Raw genomic sequence first — 22,229 nt, 5'->3', positions numbered from 1 at the left:
TTAATTGAATTATGATAATTTCCTAAACGAAGTACCTTATCCTGGTTTCCATGCAAAATTGATCTCTTTTATTAGGAGCAAAAGAGTCAATTAAGCTCCACCACACTACAAATTCAACCTTTACAAAACTAATGCAAGTCTTTAGGTTGTTATTTTCTATCAAATACTCTTTCATAGGTATGGCGCAACTCAATCATTTTTTTTTTCAAGTTCGTAATCTAATCTGTTGCCTCAAAATATTGGGAAAAAAAAATCACTCTTGAATAAGTGGTAATTAATTTTTACTTTAGTACTGTTCTATAAATATTACTCTACTGTGTCTTGTGTATAAAAAGATGAATAAAAATTAAATATTATTTTCTAGATCCAGGGTTTAGATAATTATGGCTTTTTAAATTCAAGATATTTAAAAACCAAAATAAAATATGGACCAAATAGTTATATCGAAGGGATTCACAGGTCAATATGTCGAAATATTGCTAGATTTTTAAAACTATAGATACAACTAAGTAGTTTGTCCAATTTATCTTAAAATTAATCCACAGTCGGAAAAAAAAAAATTAATCCATTAAGGAACAAAGAAAATAAAATCAACATTATAAAATGGAGGAGTAATTTGGAAAGAAGATAATCTTAAAAGAATAGGAATATGGTTATATCTAGAAAAAAATGACTAATATAGATATTTGTGAAATGTCTATTTAATAAAAAGAACCCAATGGCCTAAAGTTGTCAGAAATTGTGCTGGAGAGTCCTAATGGATGCACATTTTTCATTTATCTCATTTATGGTAAGAATCGTACCATTTATGTAATAGAATTAATTTCACAATATTTGATGGTGCATTAATTTATCTCACTCAACCACGATTTTATTATACAATTTATTAAAAATATTAATTGAATCATACATGCTTTGTTTGTTGTCTTCCTTAATTTTTAATTTCTTACTATATTATGAATCTCTTTTCTATTATATCTTTGTTTTTCTCTTGAAGCTAGGCAATAGAAAGAAATGGCGATGAGGTTCCATTCCCATGAACTAGAGCTGGAGGAGTCCCAAGAAGCTTACACTTGCAATGGATGCAATGAAACAGGGTGCGGGCCACGATACCAATGCCCAGAATCAGAATGCAATTTTTATCTTCACAAAGAGTGCATGTTTCCACAAACCTCGCCAATTTCCCATGAATTCTTCCCCAATTCCACCTTCAAATTCTTCCTAAGCCAACCGAAGGATTCGAAGAATTTGAATTGCAAAAGGATTTGCGACGCTTGCATGCAGCCCATCAGCGGCTTTGTGTACCACTGCCAGAATAAGGACTTGGACCTCCACCCTTGCTGCATAAGCCTCAACAAACAGCACAAAATCGGAGACATGGACTTCAATCTCCACAACAAAGTTCGAGGGAAGTGCTTGTCGTGTAACCATAAGAGCATTAATGGCGGCGCCCACGGTGACAATGGATGGTCCTACATGTCGAGATGTGGAAAGTACCATGTTCACGTGGCTTGTCTTAATAGTAATCACCAAAAACAAGCTCAGCTTCTGGAGGGGTGAACAATCTTCAAGTTCCAAAGCGTGACGATGCCATGAAAAAACACTTTCTTTTCTTCTAAGAAGATGAGTTTGAAAGCTATTCAAGCTCAAGGATGTGAGGATGGTGGGAGAGCTATCTTATCTTTAATCTCTAATTAATTAATTAATTCATATTTTTATGTTTTACCAACATATTTATAAAATATTATGTTTGAAATACTAATAAATAAATTATTAATATCAATTATACTAGTTTTTTTTTCAGTTTGACAACTCACTAGAGTTGGGAAGTTAATTTAATTGATTAATAAATCAACAAATTGTCGATATGAGTATAGTTGTTAAGTCATTTCCATTTGAAGTTGTAGCACGGAACATCCAATTAATATTCTAAAAGAATTACAGACGCAACTAAAATTAATTTATTCTAATAAATCAATTGATGCCAAAATAATAATAATTACATGGTCATGTCAGGTCGAAGAAATTGATGGTGATATCACTGATATGTTGTGCTCGCTATATGATGCAACAGTGGGCTCCAAATTGGGCTAAGATGTTTCCGGGTTACTTAGAAAGCCCAATTGTGAAATGCAGTCCTTTTCGGCGGGTTAATTTCCTTTTTCGAAGACCTGTTAATTTTTTCAATGGCTATTTATTTTAATTTAACGTACATGAATATATACTTGTCTAATAAATTATATAATATATACATATACTAAAATTGTTAGATTATATAATATATAACTTTATTACATAGTGCATTTAACATATACTTGAGATACTCTAAATCATTTCATATAAAATAGAGATAATGTCTTCGGATAACTGTTTTAGAAATTTATTTACAGGAATATCTAAAATTTTCCAATTTTACACTTTTAGATTTCTATTGGTAGGATTTTATTCTAATTCCAATTTTACCCTTGCATTTACATTGATTATAGTTATTTGTTTTTTTTAATTTAAAAGATTTAATTTCATAATTATTATCATAATTCTTTAATTATTGTGGGCCCCATACTATTTTTCAACACAAATCTCTCAATTCACTCCCTCGAAACCTTAATTTACTCCTTAAAAAAGATTGATTTTTTCTTAATTTACTCCCACACTTTGCTTAATCTCCAAGGACAATTCAAAATCACATAAAAGTCTCAATAAAATATATCTGCATATTCAAAAAATATATTAAAAATCACAGTATATATCCACTTATATATCCGCATATATACATTCAAAATCATATATCTGCATATCCGCATATATACAAGTTGAGTTATAAAATATATCATAATCAAATCACTATAATATATATCCTCATATATACAATATTTCACACGAAATCAGAAATTGAAAACAATCGTTGGAATGCAAACCTTTCAATCGGGAAATGAACTGTTCTGGTGACCGAGAAAAATGGAGGCGGTCGAAGATGAAGGCAGGAAGACGTCGGTCGGAGACGAAGGCAGGCAGAAACGACCAGAGAAGAAGAACCGACAGAAACCTCCTTTCAAAGGGGATAAACGCAGACGAAATGCTCTTGCGACAGAGAAAAACAGAGTCGGCCAGAGAGGAAGGCAGACGGCGACAAACGGTCGAAGAAGAAGAACGGAGGGTCAGACGAAGAAAAACGGATGGTCGGAGGAAGAAGAAAGGGTGGATTTCGAAAATGGATGGTTGTTGGAGTTTTGAGAATTTTTTATTTTAGAAAATATCATTAGCACATTTGACCTCCTAATTTACCAATTCTAGATTTTAATAATTATTTAATATTGAGATGGATTCTTAAAATGATATACTAGTAATTTGTGTGATGAATTATTGTTTCATGATAAAATGTAAATTTTATACCTTTCAATCATTTATGTAATTATGATTTTTAAATAGATCATCTATGTCGATTATTTAAGCTGGTTTATTGAATGTTTCAAGAATCCAGAAAATGTAAATAGTGGGCTGGAATGGGCCAAACATATCCAGCTTAAAGCCCATTAAGTGGAAAGAAGCGCGGGCTTCTGTAGTTGTATTCCCAGAGAAATGAAATTGTGTAATAAATTGAACAGCAGAGCAAATTCCATTTGTTTCTGGTCCCATGTGAGCGTCCCTCGAAGGCCGCATCCGCATCCCCCTAGCCATAAACAACTGCGGCATTTGCCGACCCTGTTGCTATACGCCTGTGATTTTTCCTTTTCCAGCTCCTTGTTTTTCATTTTCTCCAGCTTAAACAGACTTAATAGTGGTTTTACAGTTTGCGGAATCTTTCACTCCCTGTACCAATTCTCCCTTTTTGGGGTAGTGGGGTTTTAGAATGTGAAAGTTGTATTTCTTCAGCCCAAGCCATGATATTCTCAGCAGAAGAATGGTGGGTATGTCTAATAGATTCTCGGTTCAAAAGGAAAAAAAAAAAAGCTCGTAATCATTTTTCATGATTGAAGTGTGTGATTCTCAGAGAAAAAGGTGGGGTTTTATTTTAATGTAGTGGGAGTTTCTGTCATTGGCATAAAAAGTTGGATAATCTTGAAGCTTTCTTTTTCTGATGATGCAGCACTGCGTTTCATGTTAGTTGTGGTCAAAACTCATCATATGCTTAATTTCTGCTGAACTACATCCTGGGAACTGGGAAGATTTGAGGCTACTTTTTTTTGGAGCTCGACTGTAAGCTTTCCTTCACTTACTTTTCATGTGAAAGAAATATTTCCCTCAAGGAATTATTTGAAGGTTATTGGTTTGGTTCTGCCTTTGTGAAATGGGAATTTCTGTTTGCGTTGTGTCAAGGATAGAATAGAAGTACTTAGAAAGTTTGATAGCTGATGTAATTGTGAGGAGGATGAAATCTCTGAGTAGTGTAGGACTTGGTTTGAGTGTAATCTTTGGTTGCCTTTTCTTGGCTCTTGTTGCTGAGCTTTATTATCTGTTATGGTGGAAGAAGAGGTTTACAGACAGAGATGTAGAAAATGACTACAGCAGCCCAGCCAGAGAGCTATTTTACATGTTTTGTTGGAAAAGGTCATCTTCTTTAAGGCACTCAGCTCTAAATCCTCAAGATCTAAGTTCATCAGTACGATTCACAGAAACAATGATCCATGGCCCAGAAGCACAGTTCAATTTGCACCCAAATAATGATTTCTTGCTGAAACCATTTGGAGAAGATGGCATAGAGACAGAGTTTATGAGGCTCCAAACCCTGTCAGGCCCACCAAGATTTCTCTTCACCATAATAGAAGAAACCAAGGAAGATTTAGAGTCTGAAGATGGGAAGTCCAGAATAGATAAGAATGGAAAAGAATCAAGAAGTAGGAGCTTGAGTGATCTGCTTCTTACTGTGGAAACTCCATATATGACACCATTAGCTTCTCCAACCCTTTTCACACCTCCTCTCACTCCTGCGGACTCATATAAGCCCCATGGATTCAACCCTCTCTTTGAATCAGTATCAGATGCAGAGTTCAACAAGTTGAGGTCATCTCCTCCTCCAAAATTCAAGTTTTTACAGGAAGCAGAGGAGAAACTCAAGAGGAAACTTATGGAAGCAGCAGCTGAGAAAGGTGTTCATAATACAAGCGAGTCTGTTGAAGATACAAGAACTAGAGCTTCAATGCAGAAGTTACTTAAAGATGAGGAGGAGAAATCTTATATTACAATTGTTGTTGACAGGAGCAAAGAAGGGGAGCTGAATCACCATCATCCCTGTACACAACAGTATCATCATTCAAGTTCTTCTTCACAGGTACTTCCCTTGCCATCTTCACCATCAACCTTCAGTTCATCAGTCAACAAGAACCAATCTAACCATTAGGATTGATTCACTTCACCAAAGTCGAAATGGGTTTTAAATTTTAATTTTAATCTTAATCCTCTTCTTTGTGTTGGGTTAAAGTTGTTGCTTTTGAAGTGTTTTAAGGGTGGGAATTTGTAGGCTAATCTGCTGCATTTGCAATTACCTTTTTCGACTTAAATTTGAAGGGCAGCATTCTCTAGAAAATGATGTTGGGAAATGGGAGGTGGGCCTGATGCAAGTGGATGGATGACTTGTGGGATATTTGTTTTATTCAATCTCCATGTCTCTTAAGCTTGTCTACCTGAAAGTCTTCTTGTGGCTGATGGTAATACTGAAACTTGGAGTAAAAAGAGCTCTGTAAAATCCCTTTTTGAAGGCAATGATCTTCTGCTGTATCTTTCATCTTCCTCCTCTCCCCTTTCCCTTGTTTTTTCTATCTCCATCACATTTGAACAAATCCATGCTACATAACCATAATAGAAAACATAATTTCTACCTAGTTCGAAAATATCCTCAAGTTTTCCTGTAGTCAAGCTTCTCAACATGTCAGTATACCTCAGAAATAGAAAGAGCTACCATGCCTACTCCTCCTGAAATTCTAGGGAGTCATCAATAGTCAGAATAGATTTGTAGACCAGGTCGCTGATCAGATAGGATTAAAACCCAAAAATTCTAGAAAGTCATCAATTGTTAGAACAGATTAGTAGATTAGGTCGACTGATCAATTAGGATTAAAACCCAGAAATCCCTGTTACTTTTCCTAAATTAGAACTTTTGTGATCTCGTTGAGCTAGCCCGGGATGAACGAAGTGGTGGGTCATGAACATAATGCAAAGAGTCGAAAAATGAAGTTGTATTGGTGGGTCATGAACATAATGCAAAGAGTGAAAAATAAAGTTGTATTCTTCCATAGCATAACTATATCTCCCACCATACCAAAATTATGGTATCAAAAGACTAGACTTTCCCTCCTCACCTTTTTTATCTTTCGATGAACTGGCAAAGGGTTTTAGGCATTTAGCAGTACGTGGCTTGCAAAAGTACCACTGAGAAGAAAGAGACAAAGGTGGAGAAGAGAAGGACAGGACAGGTTTTAGATGCTTTTGCCTTTCTCTTTTTTTTTTTTTCCTTAAAACGACAAAGGGAGGAAATTGCCCGTGAAAATGTATTGTCGGAATAGGTTGCTTGCTGCCCTGCCCCCACCTTGAAGAATCATCACAGGCATTGCCTTTTGCCTGTGTTTCCCATATTTTTAAAGCTGAATCATGACTCTTGAACTTTAGTGGCACATGTACTCATAATATTTGTATTTGCTCCATGCCCTCCAAAATATTTCAACAGTACAAATCTCTCCCACTTCACATCATGGAGGGTAATAATCTTACTGTTATTTCGTAATTAATTGGTTTCATTTCATATTGAATAACATCACTTTTAGAATTGTTCCAATTGACCAATGGTAAGAATAATAGTCGTGAATCTCATGCGTTGAGGTTTCAAATTCTGTAAGGTCGAGATATTGTCTCATGTGAGCTAATGAGGTTGGTGTGAGCTTACTCGGTCACACAAATGTTATAAGAGTAAAAAGAACCAACCATTCATGATTCTAAAAATAAAGTAGGATGTTTTTTTATTAATTCAATAATTATAAGGATAAGAGATTGAACTATCGATCGTGCTCAACATTTATTTTAAAGCAGGAGGTTGTGAATAATATATTCTTGCTAGCTTCCTATTGCTGGCTTTATCTCCATTTGATGCTTTAACTTTTAGAATTATGTTTACTCCCTAAAATTTACATAAAAATTGTTTTAATCCTTATCAATAATTTTTTTAAAAAAAATATCAAGTAAAGGCCCGTCTTTTTTTTTTAATTAACATATAAGATTCATAAGATGATGGGTAACGTGGCAAGATATTTGAAGACATTTAAAAAATTAAAAAGCGAAGAAACAAAATTTAAGGATAAAAAAAGAGAACTTAAATTTTTAATAGAAGTAATAAATCCTATTTTGGTACACCGATAACAAATATAAAAGTTAAAAAGAACCAAAATGGTTATCAAATCAAATGAACTGACTGATTGAACTTCAACATGGTTCTGTACCATTTCTTTATTGGTGAATTCAACCTCACCTTTTGAAAAAAGTGAGTGACTTCAACGTCCTTTTTGCTGGGCTTGCAGTTTTAATAATTTTTTTTTAATTTTTGAATTTTAATTTGTAATGATTTAATCTTTTTAAATTTTAGTTTGTAACGATTTAATCCTTTTATTTTTAAATAAATTTATAACAATTTAGTCTGTAAACTTCAATACGTAACAATTTAATCTTTGCAGTTCAAAATTTGTAACAATTTAATTCTTATATGAAAAATATTGTTAAGATTTGATACTATGAAGAACAAAATGTATTTGTAAATGAATTATTATATAATAAAAATTCACATTTAAATTTGATGATGTTTTTCATATTAAGGGTTAAATTATTGCAAATTTTAAACTATAGAAACTAAATTGTTACCTATGAACATAGATTAAATTGTAAACAATTTGAAAGTGTAGAGATAAAATTATTACAAACTAAAATTTAGGGTCTAAATTGTTGATAAACTACGTTTCTTTAAACTTCAAAATATTAGGAAAAACCGACAATATTTGGGCTTTGGGCATTTCCTTTGTCCTCCCCTCCAATAGCCTCTTGCTCTATAGATTACAAATAACTTTATAGTGGAACTGAGTACCCCTTCATCAGAGGTAAAGCATGAGTCTGCTCATGAACCATGCCCATAAACAGATTGTTGTTGATATTGATAAGTTGCTGTGAAAACATATATTTGTTTACTCGACTTAAATAAACAGAGCATCAAAACCAGATCTTGTGTTTAAAAACTTTAAATATTACATTACAATCAGAAGGGATGGAAGGCATTTTAGAAAGTATACAAACAAGAGTTTAATGAAGCTCCATCTGGACTTATGAACAGCAAAGATCAAACCCTACGTTTCTTTGTGATAAGTTATGCAGGCTAAGTTAAAGATTTAGAAAGGGAGAAATATATGATACCCAATTTGGTATAGCAGTGAAAATAATCCACACCATATCGAACAAGCACTTTCGCATCAGATTCTCCAGGCAGCAGCATCTCTTATTCCGAGTTCGACAAACAAAGGCTTGACATTCGGTTCTTCCAAGAGGCTAAATGCAGTAAATCCATAGTAGGAGTGGTACAAATCGGGAAACTCCATCGGAAACTTACTGAAACCACCATACTGTCAAGGAAGATCACAGCAAAAAGTTTAACATTGAAAATCATATTGAAGTGCATAACCCCTACAATTAGGTTCGGAAGTCGGGACTAGGCATCACAGTTTTGATATCTGTTTTAGAACTGTTCTTGCATGATTTATCATGCGGGGAAATCTTGAATTTTCCGTCTTATGAATGAAAGCAAACCGAACGTAAAGAGAAGCGATAATACCTTAGACTGGCACGTCAACAGAAATCCCTTCAAAGCCTTCTTGTTAATGAAATGAAGGCCCCCTAAAATCCTCAAGGTAGATCCAATCCTAACACATTACGACTTCGTCAAGAGCTAAATCCCATATGGTCCTACAATAATGACCACACATCTATTTTTTCCTTACCAAAATGCATAACAAGTGTCAGCAGGCTTGTTAGGTCGACCCTGAAATCCTCCATCAGCTGCCTGTTTCTACAATCCGAATACAAGAATATTTAGGTAACTCTTAGATGAATAATTTGATAAACACGTTGAAATGAGAAAGCAACTGATTTTGGAAAAATCAAAGGAAGAAAGACTATTTTTCATAAACATTTATCTGCTTCCAATTTATATACTAGTGGAAGTCAAAATTTCTAAGCATTACAATGCCGAAGGTATGGAGAACTCTTTTATGGTAGGATGATGAAAATGAACCTGCAAACACCACTCCAGCAACAACGGGACGTTTATTATGGAAGAAGGATGATCTCTGGAGAGAAGATCATCTTCAATGAAACCCATCAAACGGAGAGATGCAATAGCACAATACGTTCCACCGCCTGTGTCACTAAACCCAATCATCCATAAATGATGATCAACTTGATGGAAATTAAATGGACAGAACGTGAAATTATAATAGATCCTACAATAAAAAAAAGTAGACAAGACAGCTAGAAGATTTGTCAATTAATAGTATCATTAATCTCACCGTGAGATTCTGAACCAGGAGTTAACCCAAAGCCACCATCATATGACTACAAGAAAGTCATTACAAAAAAGTCAAGATGATCGTTATTTGCTACAGGAGGACAACTCAATAAACACACAAAAGACAAGATTGTGGACCTGGCAGTTCAATATGTAGGCTTTAGATTTCTGCCTGTCCATTCCGGTCCAATTCCCAAGCATATAGCAGATGGCAGCTGAGTAATTGCTTAATGGCATCGTAAATATATTCTACTTATGTTCGCATAGTTTAAGATTAAAGCCATAAATAGCTTTCAATTACCAGCGCAATAGATGAACCGAAGGTCAGCCTCTGCTCCGGTATCGATAGGCATGATGCTGTAAGGATGAACATTTGGGCCAAAGAAGGTCGGTTTTAGTTTCATTATACAAGGAAAAAAATGCAGAGAATTTGGCAGCATTTAAATGATAAATGGTGGATTTGGGCCTAAGATAAAAAAAATATCATGTTACAGCCTAATTTCCACAAGAAAGCATGTAACTTTAGAGGGTTCACCGAAACATTCAATTGTAGTAGTGTATATACACCTTATGTTTCCACTTCAAAACTAAGTGTTAAATATATGCCAACCTTCGTCATAAAGTAGTATCTACTTAAATAATGAATATGCTTGAATGGTGTCAATCAATTACCAGTTGGGCACAAAGATACAATGAAAATACATTTTAAGAACTAATAAATAAACGTCAAACCGAGCATAACTCAAGTGGTTAAGGCACCTATCTCTGATCAAGAGGTCATGAGTTTGAACCCCCACTCCCACATGTTGTATCAAAAAAAGAAAAAAAAAAGAACTAATAAATAAACATAAAAGCTGTAAAAAATACCTCCCATCAGATTGTTGAAGGTTTCTCATTGAGATTGCAATCGATTCAGAGTCAATATTGGAGAAATCATAACCAATTATCTTCAGTATTGCAAGGGCACAGTACGAGCTTGCCAAGTGACTACCGTTGTGCAGTAAAACCTATAAGGAGATATAAACTATTATTAAAAAGGATTAAAATGAACTACGGCTCTCATTTTCACTGCACTAACGTATGTGCCAACAGTGAGAGCAGATATTGGGTGCCATAAGGAAACAAAAATCATAAACACTAATATGCTATCTCCAAAGGTCTAATAGGTAGCTTCGTGCATTATGTGTTTATCATACCCCATCCTCATCTGGAGGGAACTGAGAACTTCTTGATCCGCAGAATCCATAAAATTTTCCTGCAACAAACCAAAAGCTAATTACCAGGCACTTTCTCCATGTAAATTTTGCACTTTCTCTGTAGTCTGTTTAAACTTTGAAGCAAAAATAATTCATAAACATAGGCCAGTTTGAAAACCTTGTATCCATAAGAAATTTCACATATCAGAGTGAAAGTACTGAATACAAGTAACTCAAATGACTATTTAGAAGCAATCATGTGACACCAAATTTCTTACGAAGTTCATACCGTTGGTTTTTTCAGCCTTGTTTGTAGGAAGTGCTTGAAAGGACAAGACCCAACTTGCAATTTTATCCTTGTCCACCTGAATAATTTCAAACATCTAATGTTATTTCTCTAGAAATAAGTTTCAGCATTTTAACATGATAAGGTGGTTATGGAAATAATCAATACATCGCAAGATTTGGGTTATGGTGGAGCTTAGCTGTGGAAAAGGTGCATAAACAACACAAGAAAAGAGCAAGAATATTGTCATCAATGTAAGAGTTTCACAGCTAATTGAATCAGAACTCATTTCCTTCATAGAATTGAGAGTTGTATCGATCCACAAAGAAGTAGACACAGCAACTTGAAACAAGAACTCGAACAATAGTTTCCAAAACTCTTCCAAACAAGCCCGCCCCCCCCCCCCCCCCCCCCCCCCCGATTCTAAATCACCCTCCTAGTCAGAATTTTTTTTTTTTTTTTTAACATTGGAGATGAATTCTAAACTCGAAAAATCAGCGGAAAGGAGGAAAATGAAACAATCAGTTACAACACAAATCTCTAGTTCAATGTGAATTCAGCTCCAAAAAAGCGCAAGAAAAAGTGAAATCGAAAATTGCACCCACATGATCCAAGGAGCCAAGGAGGTCGAGGCCGGAGATCACAAAGTAAGCAAGTGTAAGATGATTAATCTCTTGCGTTTGATACTCACTGGGCAACAACTGGTACATCATCTCCAAGAATATCACATGACGATCTCTATCGAAACCAGAAGAAGAAGAAGAAGTGGGCGATTCTTCAGACAGATTCGACTCTGAATCCATTGCGACGCCTTTCAATTCCAGGTGACTGAAAGACTCCTGGTTTCACCGCGTCGCCACTGCGATGTTCTTGGCCTCTTTGGTATTTTATTTGACCTTCACTTCCATATTTAAATATTTATAAAAATTCTCATTTTTATATGTAATTTAAACATTAAGCTTGGTTAAACTGAAATGTCTGATTTTTTTTTTCAATAAAACATAAAAAAGGTAAGTGATCCCTCTTAGTATATTTCTGTTTAGCTATGTTCAGGTTTGAAATATCGATATAAATGAATTATAGATTTGATAATTTCAACTAATTTAAAATTTATTTTGATGATACTTGTCTCATAGTTAAATTAGAATTTGTGTATATTTTTTTTAGTTCAATTAACATGGGGGAAATTAAATTTTGTACGTCATTTTTAGTTGATTCTTTAATTTGGCTATGGAGAAAAGCTTTAAACCGTCAAAAGAGATGTGTTCAAGGTATTTTGGGAATTTTTGAAAATTCAGTTGGAGTATAGAAGAAGGTTGTTAAAAAGAATTAGGCCTTCACATTCCTTTTCAAAAAAGAAAAAAAAAATCCTTATGTAGCTTTAGGTCATCATTCCATGATGTCATCACGAATACATGTGCTAATTTGATAAGCAATTGAGTGTGCTCGAAATTAGATACAAAGTAAGTTCTTATCAACCGGTAGATTTACCATTAAAAAATTAGCAGTTGTTTAGAAAAAGTTTGAAATTTTAGAATAGATAGATTATAGGTGTTCCAATAATTTGTATGAAATGATATTCTAGACAAAAATATATCTATATTTATTTTTCTCCATAAGAGAGTTTTTTTTAGTATAACATGTAAGAGTGGAGAATCGAACTCACAACCTCCTGCAATTACTCGCCAATTTCTTTATAATGTTTTTTTTTTCACCACCAGGACCCGTGTGTATAAATATTTACATTCACGAAATCACAAGATATTTTGTAAATAATTGCTATATATATATATGGCATCCACAAAATTACAATTTTTCTAATACTACAAACCATATAAGGTGAAGATTTGATTTTTTTTTCTTTTTTTTTTTTTTTTGAAAGAAGATGAAAAATTATTATAGGTGAGATGTCACTTGCTCCCATCTTGGGCTACATTAGTGGAGATATTAATCTCAATAAGGCATTGAAACCAATTAGGGAAATTGGTAAATCAAGAAAGAGAGTTAGAGGTTCACAAATTGTATTTGACAAGAGTCTGCCAAGTTATCGAGCTCATGTGGAACATATTGTAAAGAGAAAGAGCTGAAGTAGCTTGCTTTAAATCTTATGTAGTTAACTCAATGATTTCCATCTCCAAGTGACTCAATCTCCAACTAAATAAGCTTGATTGCAACAAATGAATTTGATTTTACAATTATTTGGGGAATTAAGAAGACAGGCATCTAAGCAGGTGCCTTCTAGAACTGCAAACAGCTCGACAAAAAGCGGAGCATGAGGAATTAGTCGAAAAAAATGGTTTGAGCTGCTTGGATGTTACTCAAAGAACCCCGTATAAGAAGATCCATACTAGTAGATCGGGAGTGATTGCATTTTGAGTATACACAAGGGAGTGGCTTATTATGAAGAGACCACAGAGCACAATAAGTTATGACTATTAATTCTTTTCCTTTTTCCGCTTGGAGGACTTTGTAGATGAACTCACACATCAACAAAAGGAATCATATTAGCGCTCTTGGGAAGAATAACAGCAGGCAGTAAACTCCTCCAATCGATTATGCACAATGACAAGAGAAGATCAAATGGAGTGATGTTTCAGAGTTGTAGTGACAACCATGGTAGTATGGCGAGATTTTAAACCTTTCTTTTAGAGGAACGTAGAAAATCATGTGTAGTTTAAGATTTGACCTCTCACTTGAATTGGTCAGTAAAAAATAAATGCGAATCCCATCAAAGTAGATTTGCATTTTGTAAAAACGTGTTCTTAAATAGAAACCTAAACTGTGGTAAAAAAAAAAAGAGAAAAAAAACCTAAATGCATCTAGACCTTGAAATAAAAAAGGGAGAAAAATGGATTAATGAACCTGTTATAAATTAATTATAGATATTAAATAAGGGTATGATCTAAAATTTGCTATTGTTATTAAAAAAGCTTCAATTTAATCTCATATTTTTAATATTTTTCAATTATACCATGTATATCAGTGGTGTTAAAATTAATTAGGATAAATTTAGGTCACATAGTAGTTAGTGAATTAAATCACTAGGATAAATAGGAAGAAAAAGTCAAATCATTTAAAACAGGAAAGCTTCAAATCCTTTTTCCAAATTTCTCATAGTAGGGCAAAGTTTATATCAATTCACTCAGAATCTATATAAATTTATTTTCAGCTAATTTTATATTTATAAAGAGTATGATTATTGTGAGTGATTGGTTGATCTAAAAGAGTTTTTATTTTTATTTTTATTTTTATTTTTACGATCGTTGATCCAAAAGAATTAATTGAGAATTAGTTGAAATCTAAATGCACAGTAAAAAAAGGTAAAAACAAAAGAGATTAAACTTCTTCTTTTATTATTATTTTTATTTTCGAGACAAATATATATTGAGCTACTAAAATTTATTGACCCAGTTAAAAGTAAAAATTATTGGCAAAATTCGTAACCCAGAACCCTTGGAACCGCACTCCAATTTTCGGCTTCCTTCTTCGCGAGCGCACCACGGACACGTCTGTTCTTCGAAAGCTGCTTATAATCGAGCACTTGGAGTTAAATTTCGCATATTTTTCGCTGCAAATATGATGAAAACCAGCAAGACGACGCTGTTAACATTTGCGCAGAGGTGTAAGGTGCGCCCCCTTTCCATCTTCCTCTGAAATCAGTATAACAAAATTTAATATTCAGCAAACTGATCTCTGGATTCGTACTTCGCTAGTTTTTAGTATTTTGACTTTGAATGTGTTTTTTGTATGTTTGTTTCAGAATATTCTTGCTTCCAACTGGATTGGCAGTCTCAATACGATCAAAGCCGATGCCAAAGGAAGGTACCCATTTCTCCTCACGCTCGTGTTTTCTTCTCTTTTCACTGTGTTGTTGCAGTCACTTCAGTTTCTTGTTTGCATATTAACAAAATGGCCTTCGCTGATTTCTTTTGGTTGATTGTGTTTTTCTTAGCAAGGAGGACATTCACACCTCAAAAGTTATGTATATGATCAGGAAAGGAAGGCCATACATTTGGGTTCCTGAAAAGGATTTGCACAACGTGGTATGCTTCAGGATTCTCAAAGTTGTTCTTTAAAGCCTCAATCTGAGGTCCTGGTTTAACTGATTTTAATTAATTTATTGACTTAGTTTAGATCGACTTATCGTGTCTAGTGTTGTTATATGTCAAATTACCCGCTGGTGTTTTGATGTTTGTATAGGTTTGTTGAGTAACTAACAGATTTTTTTGTCTATGTGAGAAACTGAGATTTGGCTAAATCATCCATAGTGCTGGAATAATTTATGCATTCGAGGAGGATGTCTTACACCTCTTCTTAACTCCCCTGTTCTTCCCTTCCTCAAATGTCAGCTCAAATTTTGATATTTGAAGTGCCCACCTTGTACACACTCTAGAGTATCGTGGTGCTTTTGCCCTCAAAATAGAAAATGTAGAGCTAAGCCCTATTAGATCATGATTTTGTCTTTAGTTTTCTGTTTTAAAAATTAAGCTAAAAAAATTACTTATACATATGCTTGTTTTGTTTAATTTGTCCTTTTGGAAATATTTTTAAAATCTTAACCACATTTTGCATAAAACAAGTTTTCGTAGTGCGTAGGAAAGTATGAGTAAATAAGAAAAACATATATTGTTCTGTTTTCCTGCAGAATACGATCATTGATGAGCGTGGTTCATTTGCCGTGGCTAGTCCATTCCCAGGTCCACTGGCTAACTTGTTCATATCGCTGGAAAAGGTGAGATTGGGATGCATTAACGGTAATTTTCTTTTGAAGTATCTCTGCTGTAGGAGACAATATGTACCTAAATGGTACTGCTTTCTTTCAATCTGCAAAGTTACCATGCTCCTGGAAGGAGCTTGTGACACTAATTATAGCACTTCAAAACTTCTAGCAACTATCCTACATATTTGTCCATTTTCATCCTGCAGTTACCACCACGGGTTGCGCTTACTGGAGACATCGTACGTCTCAAGAGTGAAAAGGTACAACATCCTCTCAACTTAGAATGTAAAATTTACTGTTTGACGGTGGAATGCTACACATACATTGCATCTTCACTCAGCTTGCCATGCTTTAATGTTGCTGTAGGGTTGGACCTTCTTCCTGATAATTGTCAGGAGAAGGTTTCTTTCTCAATAGCTTTTAATATTTGAATGTTCAATAGAAATTTTGGCTCGAACCAGAATGAGTTTAAACCATGGTGTGCACCTACCTAGGATTTAATATTCTACAAGTTACCTTGTCAACCAAATGTAGTAGGATCAGGTGGTTGGCCCGTAATTAGTCGAGGTGCGTGCAAGCTGACCCAGACACACGGATATAAAAAAAAAAAGGAAATTTCGGCTCAAAATAGGTGTCTAACCCAAACCAATTTGAACCAGTCAGTTAAGCCAAAACAGGGTTTCAAGAATAATTGTTTTGGTCTGGTAGAAAACCGAACCATGAACATTCTTACTTAATGAGAAAAGTAAGAGGCCAAGCAGTTAAATTTTATCCTTATCTTCTCGCCCCCAATGCAAAAGGTTTTATTTGAATCATATTTTGAAAGACATGGGATTCAGTTCTCCCATTTATTTTGCCCGGGTTTTTTTCAGATTTGGAATTACCAGATTAAAAGCCGTTTCTTGAAGTATTATATTTTGATCTCGACTATATTAGACAGTCTAATTACAGGCTCAGGATGCTGTGGAAAAGCTCAGAGAGGCCATACTGTCGGAACAGGAAGCCATTGAAGACTTTGGTAGTACAGTCTCCAACGTCTTAAGATCTTCCAATCTTAAATATACATCACGCAGCCAACACCTCAAAGAGTTCTTAGTGGGGAACGAAAAATGCGTGATCTGTAAGTTTGATGTGAGGTATGGGATTTTTTTCCAAAAATGTTTCGGTCTTGAAATAATATGTAAGAGCACATTTGAGTTGAGATTTCTGTTGCCCAGATCAAGTATGTTTATTGATTGTAAAGGAGGAATGCACGAGGTCGACACCGAGGACTTCAGCACATCGAAAGCAGATACATTAGGTAGACACTTCCCAATCCTTCACTATTTATTTACTTGCTGTAAATCCCCTCTTTAACTTAATCATTCTGGATTTGTTTGTTATTTCCCTTAGCGCCTTTCTCAGCAGCGCTTGTTGATGGAATCAACCAGAGCGACGCAAGACGTAGAGCCCTGATGCTCTTCTGCCTTGTTTACTTCAATGCAAATCCGAAGGTACAAAAACCTTCATTTTTATTTTTTATGCAAATTTGGACCTGTTTCGATAGTGCCCATTCTTTACTGTTCCGTTTCTTCATCTTGGCTGTCTTTGCTGGGATTTTGTAAACCTGCAATTGGAGTAAACTCTGTTTTTCCCATGTTGAAGGATGCCTATATAGTATCGGTGGACCGCAAGGGGTTCGATTTGCTGGGAAAAGTGCCAAGCCCGGCAGTTAATGATGGACTTGGTCAGTACGAGTGGAAAGAATTCAGATTTACACTAAAGAATGAAGCAGCGAACATTGCAGCCTTCTGCCAACAATTAATGGAAATGGAAGAGGAGGTTGTGAAGAGAGTTTCCAGCTACAGTGGTCTTGGTTAGTCTCCCGGCAGATAAGATTGCCGAGGATTGTACAACTTTTGAACAATTACAATTCACTTAATACTTGGTAGTAAAATTGGGAGTAATTTACTACTAAAGAGAGCTGTTGTAGGTGAAAAATATACTTGAACACAACATATAAAAATTACAATACATTGAAAAACCAGAAAGCCAAGCTTATATCAAAACGCGAATTACAATCTCAGAATAGTTGAAAGCTTGAGCAATTCGAAGGAAAGAAAATAGAAGACGTTCAGTTTAATCAACTTCTTCAATTTTAGGACCAGCGCCACTGCCGCCAGAAGGAGGAGCATCATCATCCATTGCGCCGCCCATGTCGCCACCAGCACCTTGATACATCTTTGCTATGATGGGGTTGCAGAGTGACTCAAGTTCCTTCATCTTGTCTTCAAATTCATCCGACTCGGCAAGCTGGTTGCTGTCCAGCCACTGAATAGCCTGTTCAACTGCATCTTCAATCTTCTTCTTATCTGCTGGGGCAAGTTTACCGCCTATCTTCTCATCTCTGATGGTGTTCCTCATGTTGTATGCGTAGTTCTCCAAGGTGTTTTTCGATTCGACTTTCTTCTTGTGTTCCTCGTCCTCGGCCTTGAATTTTTCTGCTTCCTGAACCAGTTTCTCGATCTCCTCTTTCGACAACCTTCCTTTGTCGTTGGTAATGGTGATCTTGTTCTTCTGTCCGGTGGTCTTGTCCTCTGCAGAAACATTAAGGATACCATTGGCATCAATGTCGAAGCAAACGTTGATCTGGGGAACACCTCTCGGAGCTGGAGGAATGCCAGAAAGCTCGAACTTGCCCAACAAATTGTTATCTCGGGTTCTCGTCCTTTCACCCTCATAGACCTGAATGAGAACACCGGGTTGGTTATCTGAGTATGTGGAGAAGACTTGCTCCTTCTTGGTGGGTATGGTGGTATTCCTGGGGATCAAAACTGTCATCACACCTCCAGCAGTCTCCAAACCAAGGGACAGAGGAGTGACATCCAGAAGCAGAAGATCCTGAACTTTCTCATTTCCTTCACCACACAATATGGCAGCTTGAACTGCAGCCCCGTAAGCAACTGCCTCATCAGGATTGATACTCTTGCACAGTTCCTTGCCATTGAAGAAATCCTGCAATAGCTGCTGCACCTTAGGAATCCTCGTAGAGCCACCAACAAGGACAACATCATGGACACTGCTTTTGTCCATCTTTGCATCTCTCAAACACTTCTCAACTGGCTCCATACACTTCCTGAACAGGTCCATGTTGAGCTCCTCAAACCTAGCACGAGTGATGGTTGTGTAGAAATCGATTCCCTCGTACAAAGAATCAATCTCGATTGTAGTTTGAGCGGTGGATGAAAGGGTCCTCTTGGCCCTCTCACAAGCAGTCCTCAATCTCCTGAGAGCCCTCGGGTTTCCACTGATGTCCTTCTTATTCTTCCTCTTGAATTCTTGAACGAAGTGGTTAACCAATCTGTTGTCGAAGTCCTCACCTCCAAGATGAGTGTCACCGGCCGTTGCCTTCACCTCAAAAATACCTTCCTCAATTGTGAGGAGGGAGACATCAAATGTTCCTCCACCCAGATCAAATATCAGTACATTCTTCTCGCCAACGCTGGTCGCCTTTTTGTCGAGTCCATATGCAATGGCTGCAGCTGTAGGCTCGTTAATGATCCTCATGACATTAAGGCCGGCAATGACTCCGGCATCTTTTGTGGCCTGACGCTGGGAGTCATTGAAGTAGGCAGGAACGGTGACGACCGCGTTCTTGATAGACGAGCCGAGGTAAGCTTCAGCTATCTCACGCATTTTGGTGAGGACCATGGATGAGATTTCTTCAGCGGCAAATTGCTTCTCTTCGCCTTTATAGTTGACGACGATCATCGGTTTGTCACCTGGACCGGCGATGACCTTGAACGGCCACAATTTCATATCGCTCTGGACCGAGGGGTCGGAAAATCTCCTTCCAATCAACCGTTTCGCATCTGTCGGATTGTAATCGATGGTTAGTATTTAGCAGAATCAAGTAATCTCGAGAGTGAAACTTGGAACAACACAGAGTTACGATCAACGAAGACAATCGCCGAAAAATTAGGCGAGGTAGTAATGGAACTACAAATGCAGTCAACAATTACCGAAATTACGGAACTGTCATTTGGAGAGTGTTTTTGGAAACAAAATTTTCATCATTATTCTCTGGTATATTTTCTTAAACCCAAAATCACGAGCGCACAATAATTTTTAGTCATAAAAATCCGATCAGACCGGTTCTAAGAACAAAAACAAAAGAATCATTTCTGAGCAAAACAAATCCTAGATTTCCTATTCGCAAAGACGTAAGGATGAAGACCACAACTTAAGTTCACAGCCAGACGACATCAAATCGCATAAACACGAGAGAGAATAACAAAATCCACAACAGCAAAACGAATGCAAATAATTCGCGGATTTACTTACCGAAGACAGTGTTGATGGGATTCATAGCGACCTGGTTCTTAGCAGCATCGCCGATGAGACGCTCGCTATCGGTGAAACCAACATAAGACGGCGTCGTTCGATTCCCCTGATCATTCGCAATAATCTCAACACGATCGTGCTGCCATACTCCAACACACGAGTAAGTCGTACCGAGATCGATACCAATGGCCGGACCCTCGCCCTTTCCCGCCATTAACGACGATTTACAAACGAAGTTCAAGAACTAACAGGTGGAGAAAGAATTCGAGAAAAGAATTGGAGAACAGAGGGCTGTGAATGCTAATGGAAGAGATGAAATTGCTTAGAGCGAATATGGTATAATCTGAAGAACACTGGTGATGGGGATTGGAATTTATACGGGTTGTCCCGTGAAGTGAGAGAGAATCTGGAGAGTTCTGGGAAGAACTATCTCTAGAATGTTCTGTGGTAAATAAAAATTATTAAAACGAAGATTGGTTGAGTCGGCGTCTCAGTCAGACGTTTGTGGGTCGTATGATATCCACGCAATTTCTTCAATGCCGTCAACGAAGGCTATAGCCTCTACATGTGACTGTCCACACTTTTTCTTATCTTCCAAATTTAATTTAAATACAACAAAACGAATTGAATTAAATCTTTTTTTTTTTTAACAATCAAAATGGACTCAAATTTGTTTAATATTTAACTGAAAAAAATAATTTTTTAAACTGTAAATTCGAATATTTTATTCAATTTTTCTTTTCTAATTTACCAATTAATTTTAACAAAAAGAAGTTAAATTATAAAAGTACTATTTGAACTTTGCTATTTATTTAAAAAGGATCCATATCATTTGAAATGTTTCAAAGTAGCTTTGATAAATGTTTCAAAAAATAAGTAAATATTTATTAATATTTTGAGGCGGCCAAATTTAAAATATATGATAATTAATGGACTTGACACTACAATGTTCAATTATGAGTCCTCATTTTCCTAACTAATGTTCAGATGCGACCAACAATTTTAATATTTTTAGTAGATGCTAAAGAAGTGGGCAAAATTTGAATTAATTTCTTCGATCTCTACTCTCTCACATGTCCGAAAAGCATCCGAAATATGGCTTTCGGTGAGCAAGCAAAAGTTTATAACTCCAAACTTTGTATTTCGGTAAGCAAGCAAAAGTTTATAACTCCAAACTTTTTCAAGCATAAGATAAGATACAAAATTCCAACAACTAGAATTATATTTCAACCATTCAAAGTTTTATACCCAAAGGTTTATATAAACACATAAATGTTACTATTAAAAAAATATTTGTCAAGTTAAATACACTTCTATCTATTGAAATAGCGATAATTTTTTTTAAAAGTTAAAAAAGTTCAAATTTCACCTTCACTAATTTGAAGAAACGAATAAAAATATGCCCTCCTCAAGATTCAGGAGGAAGTTTCTCCTGAATTCATGTATGGTCCAGTTGGATTTTTTTAATTTTGTATAATTCCTATGTGATGCACTTATCTATATGTTATTGGACCACATAAGGATTCAGGAGTGAAATTTTTTCCTAAAAATATTAACTAATAACTCTCCGAACATTGAAATTTAAGAAGTCCCTAAAAGTTCTTCTTCTTTTTTCTTTTTAATATTTTTTTTGTCCCAATATATATATATATAACTTTGATTTAATTTATCCTTTTATTTTCAAAAAGTTCAATTTAATAATTGTATTTTCAACTTTTCTTAATTTTAGTCATTATTATTTTAAAATGTCTGTTTTAGTACCTGTATTTTTTTAAAGTGACCAATTTAGTCCTTATTTACAAAATACAAATTGATATACAATAAAAATCATTTAATACACATTTATGACTACATTTCAAAAAATTTAGTGAATGAAGTGTGGTACTAAAATTATGATCCAACGATATAAGATAAATAAATATTATAGCTGTGATCAAAATAGATGTTTAGAAAGTAAGATTAAAATGAACCAAAGTTGAAACTATATGAATCAAAATGTAGGTTTTATATGAGTGATTACGTGTTGTTGAGTAAGTGGGGTGTTTTATATTAATATTTAATAAAATTATTCAATAATATTTAATAAAATTATTCCGGGTTCAATTATTGATTAAACTAGTTCAAACATTAATAAATATATAATATAAAAAAATCATCAACAACAAAAGCTAC

The 22,229-nt window shown here is 35.3% G+C and overlaps 5 protein-coding genes across 8 annotated transcripts; 3 read left to right on the top strand and 2 right to left on the bottom strand.

The window, feature by feature from the left end:
• The first annotated feature begins 1,014 nt into the window (after nt 1-1,014).
• LOC148212068 (protein VACUOLELESS GAMETOPHYTES-like) lies at nt 1,015-1,560 on the top strand. The gene has a single exon (XM_088123001.1). The coding sequence runs from the start codon at nt 1,015-1,017 to the stop codon at nt 1,558-1,560; it is 546 nt and encodes a 181-aa protein (XP_087979127.1).
• Nucleotides 1,561-3,611: 2,051 nt separating this feature from the next.
• On the top strand, nt 3,612-6,718 carry LOC111006347 (Putative membrane lipoprotein). Of its 4 annotated transcripts, XM_088123415.1 has the most exons (3): nt 3,612-3,999; nt 4,088-5,269; nt 6,326-6,718. In XM_088123415.1, the coding sequence occupies exons 2-3, from the start codon at nt 4,370-4,372 to the stop codon at nt 6,368-6,370; spliced, it is 945 nt and encodes a 314-aa protein (XP_087979541.1). In that variant the 5' UTR covers nt 3,612-3,999; nt 4,088-4,369; the 3' UTR covers nt 6,371-6,718. The 4 variants fall into 4 exon arrangements, with proteins under 4 accessions (XP_087979541.1, XP_087979540.1, XP_087979539.1 ...); XM_088123414.1 differs by having other exon boundaries at nt 3,613-3,904; nt 4,088-6,718; XM_088123413.1 differs by having other exon boundaries at nt 3,613-3,908; nt 4,088-6,718.
• A 1,455-nt stretch (nt 6,719-8,173) lies between these two features.
• On the bottom strand, nt 8,174-11,915 carry PGGT-I (Prenyltransferase family protein). Its single transcript, XM_022278746.2, has 11 exons — nt 11,620-11,915; nt 11,018-11,093; nt 10,729-10,787; nt 10,400-10,539; nt 9,834-9,889; nt 9,671-9,747; nt 9,534-9,579; nt 9,260-9,384; nt 8,967-9,034; nt 8,801-8,888; nt 8,174-8,591 (listed from the first exon to the last, which is right to left on the bottom strand). The coding sequence occupies exons 1-11, from the start codon at nt 11,815-11,817 to the stop codon at nt 8,442-8,444; spliced, it is 1,083 nt and encodes a 360-aa protein (XP_022134438.1). The 5' UTR covers nt 11,818-11,915; the 3' UTR covers nt 8,174-8,441.
• Nucleotides 11,916-14,436: 2,521 nt separating this feature from the next.
• LOC111006099 (uncharacterized) lies at nt 14,437-17,764 on the top strand. The gene is made up of 9 exons (XM_022277847.2): nt 14,437-14,641; nt 14,775-14,836; nt 14,967-15,057; nt 15,660-15,746; nt 15,941-15,994; nt 16,686-16,870; nt 16,952-17,034; nt 17,127-17,227; nt 17,379-17,764. Exons 1-9 carry the CDS (start codon nt 14,591-14,593, stop codon nt 17,592-17,594), a joined length of 930 nt encoding a protein of 309 aa, XP_022133539.1. The 5' UTR covers nt 14,437-14,590; the 3' UTR covers nt 17,595-17,764.
• Nucleotides 17,732-20,483, bottom strand: LOC111006098 (heat shock cognate 70 kDa protein 2-like). Its single transcript, XM_022277846.2, has 2 exons — nt 20,058-20,483; nt 17,732-19,585 (listed from the first exon to the last, which is right to left on the bottom strand). Exons 1-2 carry the CDS (start codon nt 20,269-20,271, stop codon nt 17,853-17,855), a joined length of 1,947 nt encoding a protein of 648 aa, XP_022133538.1. The 5' UTR covers nt 20,272-20,483; the 3' UTR covers nt 17,732-17,852.
• Between the last annotated feature and the right edge of the window lie 1,746 nt (nt 20,484-22,229).

This window comes from Momordica charantia (assembly GCF_013281855.1).
Source record: "Momordica charantia cultivar OHB3-1 chromosome 4 unlocalized genomic scaffold, Mcharantia_2.0 BLBB01000004.1, whole genome shotgun sequence".
NCBI classification, from domain to species: Eukaryota; Viridiplantae; Streptophyta; class Magnoliopsida; order Cucurbitales; family Cucurbitaceae; genus Momordica; species Momordica charantia.
The sequence above is the reverse complement of the archived record's forward strand: the minus strand, read 5'-3'. Positions and strand labels throughout refer to the sequence as shown.

Bases quoted from the DNA above. Each gene is read 5' to 3' on its own strand.
- LOC111006098 (XM_022277846.2), bottom strand. From the start codon at position 20,271: ATGGCGGGAAAGGGCGAGGGTCCGGCCATTGGTATCGATCTCGGTACG. The intron at 19,586-20,057 runs GTAAGTAAATCC...ACAATCCGACAG, and splicing joins TCCCATCAACACTGTCTTCG to ATGCGAAACGGTTGATTGGA.
- PGGT-I (XM_022278746.2), bottom strand. From the start codon at position 11,817: ATGGATTCAGAGTCGAATCTGTCTGAAGAATCGCCCACTTCTTCTTCT. The intron at 9,890-10,399 runs GTATTTTTTACA...TCATCCTTACAG, and splicing joins CTTCAACAATCTGATGGGAG to CATCATGCCTATCGATACCG. The intron at 9,748-9,833 runs GTAATTGAAAGC...GCAATTACTCAG, and splicing joins TCGGTTCATCTATTGCGCTG to CTGCCATCTGCTATATGCTT.
- LOC111006099 (XM_022277847.2), top strand. From the start codon at position 14,591: ATGATGAAAACCAGCAAGACGACGCTGTTAACATTTGCGCAGAGGTGT. The intron at 14,642-14,774 runs GTGCGCCCCCTT...TGTTTGTTTCAG, and splicing joins CATTTGCGCAGAGGTGTAAG to AATATTCTTGCTTCCAACTG. The intron at 16,871-16,951 runs GTATGGGATTTT...TCTGTTGCCCAG, and splicing joins ATCTGTAAGTTTGATGTGAG to ATCAAGTATGTTTATTGATT.
- LOC111006347 (XM_088123414.1), top strand. From the start codon at position 4,370: ATGAAATCTCTGAGTAGTGTAGGACTTGGTTTGAGTGTAATCTTTGGT.
- LOC148212068 (XM_088123001.1), top strand. From the start codon at position 1,015: ATGGCGATGAGGTTCCATTCCCATGAACTAGAGCTGGAGGAGTCCCAA.